Raw genomic sequence first — 16,659 nt, 5'->3', positions numbered from 1 at the left:
AAGTCATTTTACACATTAGTAATCAGAAAACTCACTTTGTCAACTACTACCATTTGAACATGGTACAGTCTCTTTCATTTTTAATCCATTTAAAATTTGAATGTGACCTGAATATGATGGTAAGTATAAAACATACACGTCCCAAAAATACAGTAAGAGTAATATGAGCAGTAAGTGTTATAGGTAAATTTTCACCTGCAGTTGTCAAGAAACTTGGTATCATAGATGCTCAGCCTTTCTAAGATGTGACAGGAAACATTAAAGGCTTATATATAAAGTAGCTGTCACTGGTGTATTTTACATGTAAATATGGGTTATAAAAAACTACACTAAAAATAGTTATTGTATGGACTAAAAATTAGACACGTCAAATAACATACAGTGATTAGTTTTTGTTCATTTGTGAAACTACTTCACAACCTACAGCTTGGCTTTGCACCTTACCTAGCATGATTTATTTTGCTACTGTTATTTTACTAGAAGAAATGCTATCTAATAATACAAAGTCAATTAGTTCTTCAGAGCTTCTTGACACTATGTGCATTTAAACTTAAAAACACCTTAAGGTGCTAGTATCTCCATTACAGCTTTTAACCCCCTTCTTAAAGGATTCATCTTGCTACATCCACGCACTATGGAGGAGACTACATCCTTGATGTTATTCATGTGTCAATACCTGGAAAAATACAAGCCACCTGGGGCAGGGGGCTGTGGTGGCAGTATTTAGGTTTTGATTCTTGTTGGCAGGTTGTCTCCTCCTGTCACCCACCCACCCCCCACCCCCTTGAGGTACACTGAAATTAATAAAAGCTGTTCAAAAGCAATAAAAGATGTTCTGGAAAGCCTATGCATCACAACTATGAACATCTGTAACAAAGTGCAGCCAAAAATCCTGTAGCCTCCATGATCTTGTCAAAAAATTCATAGGCTTAAATACTTGGAAGTTTTTGTCTAACTCCCCATTTTAGAAATAGGAAGAAAGGTGACAATAGTACAAAAATTTGGTTTTGATGAACAACTTTTTTTAGTATTTGTTTCAGCTATATGTTCAGAAGTTCAAAAGGAAAAATAACCTCTTACTACTGCTGTTCCTCATAGCAGGATTTATCAGTAAAACTATCAAAGGCAGCAGGACCAATATAGTAATCTTACTACTAGGGAAGTGTTGTGGTATGGTAGGTACCAGAACAGATCTTCATTAGCACCCCAAGCTGCATTAGGAAGAGTGGCGCCAAAAGGTCAAAGGAGGTGATCCTTCACCTCCACTCAGCACTGGTGCAACCTCTGAAGTACTGGGCCCAGTTCTGGGCTTCCCAGTACAAGAGAGGCATGAACATATACTAGGGTGAGGCCAACTATGGGCCATGGAGATGATTAAGAGACTGGAGCATCTAACGTACAAGCAGGGGCTGAGCACGCTAGGGCTGTTCAGCCCAGAAAAGAGCAGGCTCAAGGGGATCTGATCAACGCACATGTACACCTGATGGGGGAAGTAAAGGTGGCAGAGCCCTTCTAAACTCAGCTTTCCTGTGATTCATTTTTTGCCACTGCAAAGTAAGCTTTACCCCCTCTTTTCTTCTCTTCCTGTTAGTGTTTAGTATGAACTAAAGTAATCTTATAGTCTTAAGAGCAGTGGAAATACTGCATGCAGATTTAAGTGTCACACTACTGTACCTGACAGCTCTGAAAACCTATAGGAAAAAAAGAAAGGAAAGCTTAAAGTGAGAGGAAAAGCTGCAATACTAGTTATTAGTTTTTCACAGAGCTTGTATTTTTTAATAAGATAAACTCTCAGGAGTATATTACAGAAACTAGCAATAAGAAGCTTTTTACAATCTTCTCTCAGGAACTGCCACATTAAAGCAGTAGGTGAAAGTTATGCTAAGAGGGTAATTCAAGAAAGATCAAAAGTCCAAAAGTGGTAAGACATAGCTTCGAGAAAGCAAAACTAAGCACAGAAAACCCACAGGAATGAAGGAGAGAAACAGCAACAAAAGAGGTATTCAGAACCAAGAACATGAGAAACCCTGAGAAGCAGATTTGCCAAATTTCAAAAGAACCTCCTCCAAAAGTCACTAGCTCTTTCCCTACCTAGCTAAATGGGTGCAGAAACTTACGAATACCTTGTTATCCAAATCCAATCTAAGTACCAGCCTACAACCTCCTAAATGAAACCCAGTAAACTCAGTCTTATCCTTTTTCAATTTGTTTCTGCATCCAATGACAGAAGTAACATTTTTTTGTAAATATGATGTCAATAAATACTATAAGCGAGCAATGGTTCATGCAAGAATTAGCTTGGTTCTGAAGCAATGTTCTTCCAAGCACAGTTGTTGCTGAAAATCAACTGAAATAACCAATACTAAAAAGGCAAGTAAGTAGTAAACTTTCACTGACTTTGTAAAAATCAAGTGCCCTGCCACCTCTTTATGCACAGAAAATGTGATGCTACACATATACAAAAAACACAGAACAAGAGTACTGGCTCAAAAGCCAATATTCCTTTAACAGTCTGAAAACACTTATCTAAATACTTACAGTACACTCTTGCATCTCCTGTTCCTTAGTTGCCAGCCTCATCACCAGAATGTTTTCTCTTCGGGCAGACTCTTGCTGTTGCTGTTTCAACTTCTCTTCAGATTCTCTCAATCCCGTCACATCATTAGCTAATACAAGTAGTAACACACAAGAAGCACATGTTTTACAGCATCTTCTCATGAAGATTTTTAAAAACAGCTAAAAGAATCTAAACCCCAAATTCATACACAGCAAGAGTCATAAATGAACATGACTATAACCATAAATATGAAAAATCAAAATACCTTTTAAGTATCAGAAAAGCTTGACAACAGTTGGTTTTAAATATATCTTTCTTTCTGATCCTTTCTCGAAGCTTACTAAACTTTTGAAAATGTTTCCATGTCCATATAGGAAGTAACTTTAAAATTGCTTGCTTAACTGCTATTACAACTTGCAGTCTGAAACTTGGGAAGTTGGAACTGTCCAAGGTGGGGGAAGAGGGAAGCCTACACTGGACTAGAAGTGATCCTCAGTCTGTAGAACAGTACTATTTGTGGTCAATCCTCAAACTGGTCTCAACACTCCATGAGTAAACAGCAAGACATTCAAGAACATCAGAAATAGTGGTTCAGCCTTAACTAGAATTTTTCTGACCTATGAACATTTAATGAAGTTTATATATATGAAAGATGAGAGAAGGCAGCACATCACATTTCTAAATTATTCACAGGAACACGTGCCGTCTGATACAAACAGTATCCATTCACTCTACTTGTCATGTACAAAAATACGGGAAGTTGGATTAAGATTTCTACTTCTTTTATTAATTACTTGAGAACAACTGGCTGTGAATGTAAGCTGAGAACATCACAAATTGCTTCAGAACAATTACTTTAAATAATTCTTTGCAGATAATTCAGTAACACTGATTACTACAGCCTGTTACTAGTTGCCAAAATTGAAAAACTGAGAATGTTGAAACAACTTGCTTCTTTATCTATGACAGGACAATTTGAAATTATAATGAAATCCAATGCTTACATTTGCTAATTTTAGTCTCTCCAAAACTCAAACTTTATGGGGTGGCTGTAGAAAAGGTGCATAACAAGAGAAAACAGAGGACATCCACTTGGACCAACAGAAGAACACCCCTTCAAACTCAGTGGTACTGAGTCTTTAAGAATTTAGATTGAAAAGGTAAGTGGAAAACAGGAAATAGTCCGTCTCTAGCTGCTAACACAATTTTTAAGAGTGACTTAGAATTAGCAATTTCACTTCCAGAATGTATTCAGCTTTTTCCATTTAAAAGTAGGATGGTTTTCTCATTCTCTTTTGAAAGACTGGAGTACAGACCAGGTTTTAAAGACCAAGACTGACAATCAAATAATTAATTTGCCTAATCAGATCAAACATTACTTGGGGACTCATTTTAGATCTTCATCTCTACAAACTACTCCGCTTCCTATGTGGTTTCCAATCCTGTGAGACTACTGAAGGCACATTTATGGAATATTTTGGTTAAGGATAACATTTCCTTTCTAATGGAAAAGTCCAGAAAATACACCTGTTTGTGGCATGACTTTTTAAGACTTCTTTTCCCCTAGCAGTCTGGGTATAGATGGTCCTACAGGTACAAAAATACACTTTTTAGATGCTGTGTTAGATCTGCAAGGGAAAAATCGGGGGCTAAGAAACTGGGAAAGGCTGAAAATTTACACTAGAAAAATCAGGGACGTTTTCTGACAACTAACTGATATACATATTATTAGCTCTTTATTTCTAATGGTTTTAGAAAGCAGACATTATTTGAACACTGCTTTATGTAAGCATTCAGGTAACTCGTACCATTTTGAAACTTGGTTAACTTACAATTAAGGTCTGTGTACTTGCCCTCCAGAGCTTGCACATATGCTTCATACTGTTTCCACCTATTGCAGAGAGGAAGAGAAAAACATTTTCTGAAGCTCAGTTTGTTACATCAGGTCACCTCATTCCTAGCTTTGACAGTATACTATCACACGATAATCAAGAAATGTCAAGAGGGAATTACACAACTGCATAAAAGCCAATTCCAGTTTTCAAAAAGGGGCTTTTAATCATGGAAATAAATACACTTTGCACCAAAAAAGGATAAAAAGGTAGCCATCTGTTAAAACACTTAAGATTGACATCTGAAAACTTACTGTAATATTTTGGACAAACAGTAGGATCAAACACTTATTACTTAGTTATTTGTGTAAAGTACCCAAGATATATCTCATTCTCAAAGCAGAACAATTAAAACAAAATTCTGCAACAGAAACCATGATACAAAGACAACATTAAGTCTGTTACCAAGTGAACAAGACAAGCAGGAATGCATTACAATACACTAGAATTGGCAGTCCAGGTTAAGTAGTTACACCAGCTCATTCAAATCAAGACTATACTCTGATTATATTCATCAATCAGAAGCCAACCAGTTTAATAACTCTTAGAAGGCATGTTATTTAGCTGCTCATCCACAGTCAGAAAACATCACACAAAAACAGCAATGCATTTGATACAAACCATCAAATCAGTAGCAAAGTCTGCAGTAAATATTAGCACCACATGCCTTATCAACAAAGTTCACTGGATGTTTTTGGTTTTTGTTTGGGTTTTGGTTGTTTTTTTGTTTTGGGTTTTTTTTTTTTTTGGGGGGGGGGGGGGGGGGGGGGGGTAGGTGGTGGTGTGTTTGTTTTTGAAGTAGTAATTTGCTCCTAACCACGTGTCTTCCCAATGGTGTAATTCTACATGAGACAAATTCATCTAACACCTTACCACTACGGAAGGGGAAGGTTTCTTTTCCCTCCTTCCAACTACCCCTTCTCCCTATCACTTGTTTAATTCTCCCTGTCACCTGTTTAAAGCCACTCAGCATAACTGCTATTTTAACTCCAACCTACACCACTATTCTCAAAACTATAAAATCTAGCTATAGATAATTTTTGACCATTTAGTGAATTCAATCAGCTTGTTAAAAGGTCTAAAAAGCATCAGATATGTAACAGCAAGTGAGATCGCATCACTGAGAAAAGCAAAACTAAGCACAAGATTTCTAGCAGCAACAAAATTTTGCATCTCTTCAGCTGAATGTGAAAACAGCGTGAGTTAACTCCCTTAAGCTCTGCAGAAGAGCCCAGTGTGTTGCTATTTTATGCTTAAACTTACCTCTCTGCTTAAAAAAGAATACTGTTAGAAACAAAAGTTTCACCTTTGACCACTAAAGTTCTGTAAATTCACGAGATTTCAATCCCACAAAACTGAAACAGTCTACTAAATAGCAAACCTGGAAATAACCTAATTTTTTTACATGAAATAATTATATGACATGAAAGAATTGGCCCTCAAATACAGCTGCAGAATTGACTGACTCCCAAGTTAAATCTCGCAGCCTGAAAACAGTCATTCTGTCAAAATCATGACCTATCCTCACCTACAACAACAGGAGCTATACAAAGAGCGAGTGAAACAAAGACCTGAAACACAAGTCGATGTGACAGACCACGGGGGGAGGGGGGGACCAAAAAAAAACAAACCATAGCCCATTGTCATCAAGAACATCAGAGAATACCTCTAAGTCACCTCTCGACAACTATGAATATTTAAGCAAGAACTGAATTTCTGGAAGAGAAAAGCCAAAGCACACTATACCATACCTTGGATTTTTCAAGTCACATGCCTGACAACTCTAGCAGAAACATGACTGTTCGGACATAATGTTTTGTCAAAATCCTGGTGAAGACTGTTGCTGTTCCATCTTCAAGCAAGTTATATTGGGTCTGGCTGAAATGGAGTTAATTTTCGCCACAGCAGCCCTTGTAGTGCTGTGCTTTGTATTTGTAGCACTGTGCTTTGTATTTGTAGCTAGAAAGGTGTTGCCAATACACCATTGTTCTGACTACTGCTGAGCAGTGGGGACATAGCATAAAGGCTGCCTCCCCAGTGTTCCCCCCTTTACCAGCAGGTTGGAAGTGGGCAAGATCTTAGGAAGGGATATAGCCAGGACAGCTGACCCAAAGCTATCAAAGAGACATTCCAATACCATATGATGCCATGCTCAGCAATAAAAGCTAGAAGGGCGGGGGGGGAGGCATTTGTTGCTGTGACATCTGTATTTCAGAGCAACCACTATACACACTGAAGCCTTACTTCCTGGGAAGTAGCTGGACATCACCTGCTGATGTAAAGTAGAGAATAAAACTTTTGTTTTCCTTCTGTTTCTGTGCAAGGCCTTTGCTTTATTAAACAGCCTTTACCTTGACCCACAAGGTTTTTTTCAATCTTATTTTCTCCCCTCCCCATTCTGCTGAGGAAGGGAGTGATAGAGCAGCTTGGTGGGCATCTAGCACCCAGCCAAGGTCAACCCACCACACAAGTTTACAAAATGGTACAGAATAAACTTGTGATCGTGACACTGACATCGTCAGAACTCTTCAACAATCAAGCCATCAGTTTTAAAACTTAAGTTAATGTGGTAGAAAAAGTTTTACTTTCACACACATGCACTGTCTCAATTTTGCTACAACTACAGATCTCAGAAGCAATTTTCTCTTCTAGCAATTGACCTGGTTTTCAGCTCACTTGAGACAAACCAGAAAGCTAGTAACAGAGAAAAAAACCAGTAGCAGCTTAGTTGAAGCAATTAGATTAAAAAAAATGATGGTTAAAACAACAGTCAAATAACCTAAAAGCATCAAAACAAGAAGTGAAATAATGAAGGCTTAGAATCATTCACATTAATGAAGCAGACCATTCTTATACATTACTTCGGCTCAGGAAAATCATCAAGTATACAGGCAGGCCCTCACTGAAAGGGGACTGGCTCCTTTTCAATCAAACTTGCAGTTGTGATTCTTCATCTGACCTGTACACATTTTTGTAGTGATCTCACTAATCCTGAGGACTAACATGTCAAAATATTTACCAAATATAACAATAAAGTTTCACAAGAACATTCATGAAACCAAGTTAAAGAAAAAAACCCTAAGATTTTTCTTTTTTATATATATACACACACACACTTGGACTAGTTTTAGGTATTTTAAGAAGTCTTGTGATGGCCCCGATAATATAGTTTTCGCTTCCGCATCTACTAACTGACTTGACTTTAAACACCTTTTACGATTTCGAAGTTCTTAGGTCTGCTAACTCTTCTTGTTCAGTGCCTTTAATAACGTATTCCTAAACACTCTTTCCAGCTTGCTTCACTATGATCATTTCCCCTTGTTTACAGTAGTAGCACAGGTCATTAACAGAGGGAATTCTATCTTTGAAAAGCTGAAGTTACAAGCTGTAGCTTCTGAAGTTACGCCAAAAGAAAAAGAAAATAAGGAACCACAACAGAATAAAGCATTTAAAAAAAAAACCAAAGACACTGAAGACCATTGACAGGGTGGGGTTTTTTTTAGTACTTCAACTCCAGACAATGTTAATTCTTACCTGTTTATTCCTTCTTCTCCATTTACTATACCTATACTGGTAGACAAGACCAGATGATACTATGAACATACAGCACAGGTGTAAAATTCTATTTCTAGGTCTCAAATGACTACATGAATGGTGCATGAGTCTGTAACACCATTCTCTAAATGAACAATTCTCACAGAAAATCTCGATTTACCTGTACAATTAAAGGGCAGTACTTCTAGATGCAGGACTTTGGTCTGAATCTCCATGCACAACAGTTCTGCTTCTATGCTTTTTCAGTAATATGGACTCTCTCCCAGATGCTGACACGCAAGGCTGAGGTAAGCCTGCACTGCCATTACATGAATCTCACATGCTAAGTTCTCACACAGAGCTTGAAAGAGGTGACAAGGACAGCAGGTTTGGGGAGTGTTGTAATGATGCCTTTGCTCAGTGATGAAATCTCAGCCATGCTATGTTGAAACTATACAGCAGAAGCTGAAGCTAATCTAGCAGTGGATGTAGTATCACCTAGAAATGCCAGCTACCAAGCACAACCCCAGTACAATCCAAGGATTCAGAGCTGCAAGTTAATGAAAAAAAGCAAGTATGATCTGAAGCCTTCATTAGGCCCTACTGCTATGAGGAAACTGTTAGAAAAAGTCAACTCACAGATGTCACTATATGCCACAGAGCAGGTCTTTATTTCCGATCCAGTTAGAAACTTTAACGAAAACTGTATCCAGAAATATTGTAATGCTCTGCATAAAAACACATAACTTCCCAAAAGACATCAGAACGTATTAAAGATCTCTGATAAATTATTAAAGTTTCCATATAAATAGCATTCCTAAAAATTATATGCTTCAAATACTTTCCAGCTAGCTAACTTTACAGGTTCTTCAGGGAAAAGATTTTTGCCCTTACACACATTCTAAAGTTCAATAAAAGAAACATGTTCTAGAAAACCAGTAGTGATGCAATCTCCAGATTCTAATTCTGACAATTTATTTTTTAAAAATATTTGTTACTAGCACATCTTCAACTACAGGAGGAAAGCATTCCCCTCTGGGAAACTTTTTTGCCTTGAAGATGATATATCCCTTCTACAGGGTTTCAATTACACATAATACCTGCATTAAACTCTTTTTCAACATGCATACATAAAACAACACTTACACTGATGTAGAAACCCAGTTTTCAGTTAAACTATTTAAGAATTTGCACATACTTCTTTAAATAAACCAATGATTTCTAGGAACTCACTGGCCAGACATTGTCTGAAGCCTTTCTTCCCAAGATCCAAGAAAGAGTTCGTCTCTTCCCACATGCAATGTTAAGAGATGCATTGGTTTAAGCAAATATGAGAGCTGCCTTGACCTCCTTGTCCCATATTGCCCCTTCCAGTACATCTGTAGCAGACTCCAGCAGCTCATCAGTGAACTTGAGTGAAAAAAAAAGACAAAGGGTAAAAGCCAGGTTTTTTTCTCTAGTAAGTTTGGTTTCCACTCAATATTGGCTTCTTGATCTGTTTAGTAGTTCACGACAGTAATCTGATGGCTAAACACTGAAAATCTGAAGAGCTTTACAAAAGTGTTACTTGGAAAGGCACTAAAGAACAGAGCTGTACACAGAACTAGGAAGACAGTCCTGAATCACAATTACATTCAACGGGTTCCTTACAGTCTCACAAGAACTGGAAGGTAAGCGAGATCATTATGTAAGTCAGTTAATTCCCTTCGTTCTCTGAAAATACTAAGCAGACTTCAAGACTCCATGGCTTCAAAATACCTCTATACATACCACTATTTTTCTTGGACCACTCATTTTTTATGCTAAGCTTTGGGGTTCACTTTTTCCAAGAATAAATAAGCACTTAAGAGAGTAGGGCACACACGGCATTGCACCTAAGCCATTCCAAAAGCAACTGAGGGTAAGTCCATGTAGTTTGAAGTCCAGCAACAGCAGTGTATTTCCTCAGAACTGCTTGTGCCAATCGAGGTGCTTCAGTTTTACAGACTAACCATTAGGCTAAATGATCAGGCAGCACTGATCAGATTTTTAGCTATGATCCACAGAACGCTTTGTTATCATGTTCCTGGCTCTTTCTTCACAGAAGCTCCTACACAGTCAAGCTAAGTAGCTACTGCATTAAAGTAAGGAGGGAAAAGATGAAGGAAATGAGTCCACAGCAACCTGTAATGACACAAGCAGAAATTCCCAAAAGGCTGGACTGCAAGGCTTCTTGTTGATCCTGCTCACATTTACTTAACAGAAATTAAAAGTAAGCAAACTTAAATTAGGTACTTCATGGAAAAGAACAGTGAAATTGGGACTCATGGCACAGGAACTGACAAGAAAGAATTAGTATTTTCTACAGATGTATTTTATCCATGCAATTGTACAGTGATGATTATGTATTACTTAAAACATCAAACGCAGATGACACGCTCCTATCTTAAGAAGAATTTGCCTCACCAATGCATGAACCAAAAAAAAATATGCATTCCAAATCTTAAGACAACCTGGCAGCAGTGAACACATGCTTTTCTATGGCTGGAAGTAATACAGATGTTTTTGATTCAAGTATGATACACATACAATAGTGTTATATTTTATTCCAACCTACAAATGAACCAGCTGTTAGTATAGTAATTGCTAGTTTTACATGAAATCACAATTAAAGGTGGACTTACTATAAATTCATTAAATATGCACCCCATTCAAACAAAAAAGTGTTTGTAAGGCTGCACACAAATAAAGTGGACATAGCCAAATCGTCATTTAACTTTCCACTTCTGGGTATAACGGACAGTTACTCTCCTTCAATCCATTCAAGTGGCCTCTGAGAGCAGAAGTTGCTTTGTCTACATTAAAAAGATGATTCAACAGCAACACAGCTGTCATTAGCAAATTCCCTCCTTTATCTTCATTAACACAATTTAGCTGCTGACACACTTTACCTCCTTGGGTGTATTCTATCACATTTTCACTTGAATATATGCTAAAAACTTATCTCTTCTATGGTAGCAACTGATCACAGTTGGAAGCCATTTTTTGTTCCAAGTGGCACAAAAATCTATGTTTTAGTACTTTGACAGGAATTTTATAGCTGGAAGTAAGGGCATAGCTTTACAGACTTAGTAGTTTACTCCTCCCAGGCATAAACTTCAGTATGGAAACTTCTATAAAAAGCTTCACAAGGCCTAAACCACTTAACACCAAAAACTTATTTTTTCCTCTGTTTAAATACATTCTCCTTTACTACCCAAAAGACTAGATACTCAGAGGAAGCCAGAAACCAGTTTTAAACATGGAACCAAACTATGTTGACTGCCCAGAAAGAACTGTCACACCAGGAGTACCTGGCAGGATAGTCTGCCCAGAAGAGGGAGCAGCTGATCATATATGTTAAGTGCTGCACTTTCATCCTGATGTTACCACACAATTTAGTCTTGGTTCTATTAAAAAGCAGTGTCTGACTTGACAGACCCTAATAATACGCATAACTTACAGCATACAAAAATTCAGGAGTTAAAGTTTACCAAAATGCAAACACTAGCAGCAGATAAACACAAGACCCACAGATACTTAGTTAGCCTCTTGTTTACAAATCAGGATTTTCAGGTATACAGAGACAAGCGGCTTAGGTCAGTTTCTTTAAGCAGGTGGTCTGCGCAACAGGATTGCAAGACTGCCTATTGTCTGTTCCATGGTGACACTTAGCTTGCTAAGAAGTGAAAAACATGGCCAGGCTCTTTTTTATGCAAGTTTCAGGTGATGAAAACTTCATTATAACATTTTACTGTTAATACCTCAATGCACTGAGAAAACAACTGTGCAGACTAAGAAAACCTATAACTTATTGTAGGAGTAAGGAGTTTACTTTTTTCTGATGCTTAAAAATAACATGCTACCTAGCAAGGAATGTAAGCAACCGTATCTTCTGAAGTTACAAGTGAAGAAAAAACACTCCTGCTCATGTATTACAAAACACTGTTCACAGTTTTGTCTCTTTGGAAAACCTGTTTCCCCCCAAACTATATGTAAAAATATTTGAGACAAGATGAGAGCTTTATAGAAAAGATGCATCACAAAAAAAGTAAAATACTTTTTCAGAGCAAGGACGCTCAAAACAATGGAAGAGGGAGGTCATGCATCTTCCACTGGAAGTTCACTAAAACACTGAGATGGAAAAACAGCTTTTTTACTTTACCTTAGGATAAGCTCGTCCCTAGGTAAAACCTTAAAATCTGCTTCACTAAGGCGAACCTATGGAGCAAAAGGAAAAGCACAACTTACCAAGCTGTCATGACTACTTGGTCGGGGGAGGGGGTGGTAAAGTTACAAGTAGTTTTAAACATACCTTCTTTGGGAGAGGTTCTTCATTCGTCATTGTGAACTCTGAAGAGGGAGGAAAAAAAAGAACAGGAGTTTTATTTAGTGCATCTACTAGTGTACAGGAAATACTGGACAATTCAGAAGCTTGTACTTCAAGTCTTTTTTATTTGCAATATTGGACCAAAATACTGGTTCCACACAGTGCAGAGCCAGAGTACAAAACAACATATGACAAGTTTACTGCTGTAATCTACATACAAAGGCAGATTATTTTTTCCTGAAAGTTAACCAAAACTTTTAGATGTCTAAAAAGCCTGTCAGTAATCTATTCTTCCTATTTAACTAAGCAAAACCACACAACTTTGTCCATTTATGTTTAGATCAAACTGACGTTCTTATGTATCTAAATCTATTTAACGTTGTATTTTACGAGGTAGAGAATCAGAGTCTGAGAAAAGCAATTTATACTACTACAGTATATCTTTGGCATAAAAGTAAAACATTTGTGAACATTACCACTAATGTTTGGGTTATGTTCAAAATAGTATGTTCTTCCTGTTTAGCAGATACTTAAAAGAAAGTGCTTGGAAGTATTAAGCAGTTATTTTAAAACCCTTGTAAATATTTTTAGGAAAAGATGTCAAACAAATGGCTTGAATACACTGTGAAATTCAGTTCCTCTTGTGTGCGTGCAGTGTAATAGGACTGCGTTGTGCTAGGTTAAGTATTCACACTTACTTGAGTTACAGGACATGCTTCACTACCTCAAAAGGATAATACACAGTATTTTCTCAAAAATATCAAGTTCACAAAAATTATAAGCATGTAAGCAATAATGAATGCAAGGTTTTCTACAGGTATGCACCTTTGCCTTACGCTTTCCAACAGAAAAGTTGCATGTAATACTAAGATTCTACAAGCTTGTAAAGCTGCTGTGATGCATGTATACCATGTGTCAACCAGTTATGAACACCTGGCTTTGCAAAAACAGTTATCTTAAGTAGCTAAAATAGTCTAAGTCTTTTTGAGAAAACAGAATATGTTATTTTCACAATTACACCCAACTAACTAACTTTTCCAAATCTTAAGACATTTGTCAATAAGACAAACAAATACACACCAAATTAAGCACAGGCCTTTTCAACCTACACTAACCACTGACAATACACAGCACTTTACCAAGCAAGGCCTTGTAATAAAAAACACCCCAAAACAACACCCCTTAAAAAAAAAACCACACTAAAAAACCCCACACCAAGTGCAGTACACAGATGAAAACTTCTAAGCCCTTCATAAAATATAAACTGACATTAGAACCCACAGAATAGTTTCCAAAAACATTAAGTAGAAGCATCTCACTGATGAATAGCTGCTCCTGTTCTTAGTCTTAGTAACAAACACGCACTTAAGTGCTTCCCCAGCCTAGGAAGTCCTCCCACATCCTCCACCTTCACCCTCACACACCAGAAGTTACTCAAGTATTTTGCTTGAGCTTCTGGATGCAGCTCCTTATTATGAGACTTTTACCAAAACCATACCTTAAATATTTTCAAGCGTTAAGAGGCTATCAATACAAACTGCTGGTGCCCAACTCAGTCACCCAAAATAACTTGATCACAGGGGGAATGCTTGTGAATACTGTGTTTAGGTTGCCTACTTCTCCTGCTATAGTTTTCCTAAATACTTTTATAATCTTCTAAACTCCTTTATCATTTCAAAGTAATCTTGAAGATCTTAGCAAGCTTTAAGTCCTTGACAGAGAGAAACATGCTTTTGAGATGTCCTCAAAACTACAGCTAACAGCTATTAACCTGTGCATTAATCTCGTGCAGATGATGTCAAGTCATTATTTTGCTTCTCAGAAAGGTACCAGAAGCATACAAATAGCAAAAAAGGTGAGTTTCCCCAAAGACTTGCCTTGTGAACCCTGCAGCAGCATACCACTACTACAAGCACTTGATTGCTGCCACAGTCACGACAAAGAAACCAAAAGCTGATGCTCCATCTAAGGGTATCCTCTTATCTCCAGACCTCACACCAGGTTTAAGCACCCAGTTCTCTACTGCAGCACCAGAGCTGGCTTCTCTAACAGCTACACCCAGCACACCAGCATTTACAAAGCCATCTCTTGCTTTCAGACAACAACACGAAAGTCCAAAAGACTGAGGTTACAGGCCACTGTGCTACAGAAGCTACTGTCTTACTACCACCTATTATCAGTTGTAGTGATAGAAACACACATTTAAAAAAAAAAAACATACACACTAGCTAAAAATATTCTACAAGTTACTTTGGAAAAGACAGGCTGATGACTTCTACAGATAAACACTCTCACTCATTTCTGTTCGCATTAAGTTCATTCACCTCACTACTCCCATGCAACAGCTTTTTTAACATCTAACAATTTCAACAAATGCTTAGAAATTTATGACCACTATGTATTTCCACCACTGCGCTCAGTGTTTTTCAGAAACATTAAGAGCATCAGGCTAACTACATCAGTTGTCACAATGATTTGCCTTAGCTCTATGTTCATCAAGAGATGAATCTGTATGCTACAGACAATAACACTACAACTGAAATGTTCATTCTTGGCACTTTATACAGTAACTTTTCAAGTACTGTACATCAAGAGGTGCTTTGCATCACTTGGCTCTACTCTAAAAAAAGAGGATCTCTCCTACTACACAGATCAGAAGTATTTTGCAACAACATGAAGTACTATTTTATGCAGAAAAAAAATCAACAGAAACAGCATTCCTGTATAACTGACTGGAACTAACATTTATATGCAATTTATATGATTAACAGCTTAATTGTACTATCTTAACTAAGCACTTTCATGATTTGGGGGAAAACTATGACTCCTGAACGCCAGTCCTTCATATCTGCTCCTGGCAACGAGCAATATAGAAATCCATACTTAAAGTAACATAGTCATGAGCACAGGAAGAATTTTTATGTAATCGCATCATGTTTTAGGCTTTCATGGCACTTTCAACACGAAGAGAGGTGAAAACGGGAAAGTGCGTTTTAATTTCGGGGACTCCAGTAGCCTGTACACCTTTTACTACAATGTTTAGAAAACGTGGGATTTCAGGATTACAAAAAACCTAGGATACAAAGTAATTAAATAACACCACGGATGCTGCTTTACTAGTTACGCTTAAAGTAACTGCCAGTTAGTTATTTTAACGATATGAAAAAGAGTTCCGTGAAGAAAACCCCGTCACAGACACCATGCTCCCGAAACATGAAAAAAAAAAGCTTCAAAACACCACTCCTGACCGGGCAGACCGCACGCTCGCCTCAGGCACGGCGCTCTGGGCCCCCCGCACACGGCGAGGCCCCCCCGCAGCCCCGCCCCCTGCGCGGAGACCCCGCCGGCGGCGGGCCAGGCGCAGCTGCAGCCGCTGACCAGCCGGCTCGCCGCAGGCGTTTGACAGACCCTGCTGCCGCCCCACCACCACCCCCCGCCCTCCTCAAGCCCAGGCACTGCCCGCCCAGGCGGGCCGCCCTCGCTCGGCTTCAACGAGGAATGAGAGAAACGCGTCTCCCGCGCCAGGGGGAGGCGGCGGCCGCCGTGCCCAGGCGTGGCGGCTGCCGAAGGCGAGGAGGAGGATCCCAGCCCAGCAGCCGGGCCGGGCTCGGGGCCTCGCACAAAATGGCTCTAAGTGCTTCCGCTCCTCCCCCCGCTGAGCCGAGGGATAAAGCCGCCACCGGGGTTTGGCGCCCCAGGGCCGCCAGCTGCCCGGTCCCTCCCGCGGGCCCCGCCGCCTCCCGCGCAGGAGAGGGCGGCGGTGCCGGGGGAGGCGGGCGGGGGGGCTCGGTGGCGGGGAGGAGCGCTCGCGCGGCCACTCACCTCCCGCCCGCGGTGCGGAGGCCTCGCTCTCCCAGCACGCTAGTTGCCTGGGCCGCGCCCGTCACATCGAGGGCGAAACGCCGCCACCTCTCGCGCCTGCCGCCACCTCTGCGCCCGCGACCAGCTCTACGGGGACCGCCGCTCCGGAGCCGGGGTCGCCACCGCGTCCCCCCGCCCGGGCTCCCTCGCGCGCTGCTCCCGCCCGCTCTTTATTTGCGGATTCTCTGCGCTACAAAATGGCGCCCAAGGAGGAAATGAGCGCCCGGCCGCCCCGCCCTCGCCCCGCCCCTCACGCTCGGGGCGGGGGGCTGCGCGCGCAGCCAGCGCGGGGCGGCGGGAGCCTCCGCAGCGCCGCGCGGAACGGGGAGCCCGGCAGCGGGCGGGGTGGCCTTAGCTCTGGCCCCGGCTCCGGCCCGCTTGTGGGGCCGCCTCTGGGGACACCGGCCCCGACCCGCCGGAAGGCGGTGCCGGGGCGCTGCCGCCGTGCTGAGGCGGCCGTTTCCTTG

The 16,659-nt window shown here is 40.1% G+C and overlaps 1 protein-coding gene across 2 annotated transcripts in view; it reads right to left on the bottom strand.

Annotated features, from left to right (window-relative positions):
* The window catches only part of WTAP (WT1 associated protein), a 28,443-nt gene extending 12,064 nt beyond the window's left edge, over positions 1-16,379 (bottom strand). Inside the window, exons 1-5 of one of the 2 annotated variants that reach the window (XM_056342681.1) lie at positions 16,154-16,379; positions 12,317-12,354; positions 12,167-12,222; positions 4,390-4,448; positions 2,539-2,666 (exon numbers count right to left, since the gene is read on the bottom strand). In XM_056342681.1, the coding sequence (XP_056198656.1) occupies positions 2,539-2,666; positions 4,390-4,448; positions 12,167-12,222; positions 12,317-12,346 (273 nt within the window). In that variant the 5' untranslated portion in view covers positions 12,347-12,354; positions 16,154-16,379. The remainder of the gene's footprint in view (positions 1-2,538; positions 2,667-4,389; positions 4,449-12,166; positions 12,223-12,316; positions 12,355-16,153) is intronic. The other variant, XM_056342680.1, reaches the window with a different exon arrangement.
* Positions 16,380-16,659: the final 280 nt, after the last annotated feature.

The sequence above is a fragment of the Falco biarmicus genome, chromosome 6 (assembly GCF_023638135.1).
Source record: "Falco biarmicus isolate bFalBia1 chromosome 6, bFalBia1.pri, whole genome shotgun sequence".
Taxonomy (NCBI): Eukaryota; Metazoa; Chordata; class Aves; order Falconiformes; family Falconidae; genus Falco; species Falco biarmicus.
This window is presented reverse-complemented; position numbering and strand designations above follow the sequence as displayed.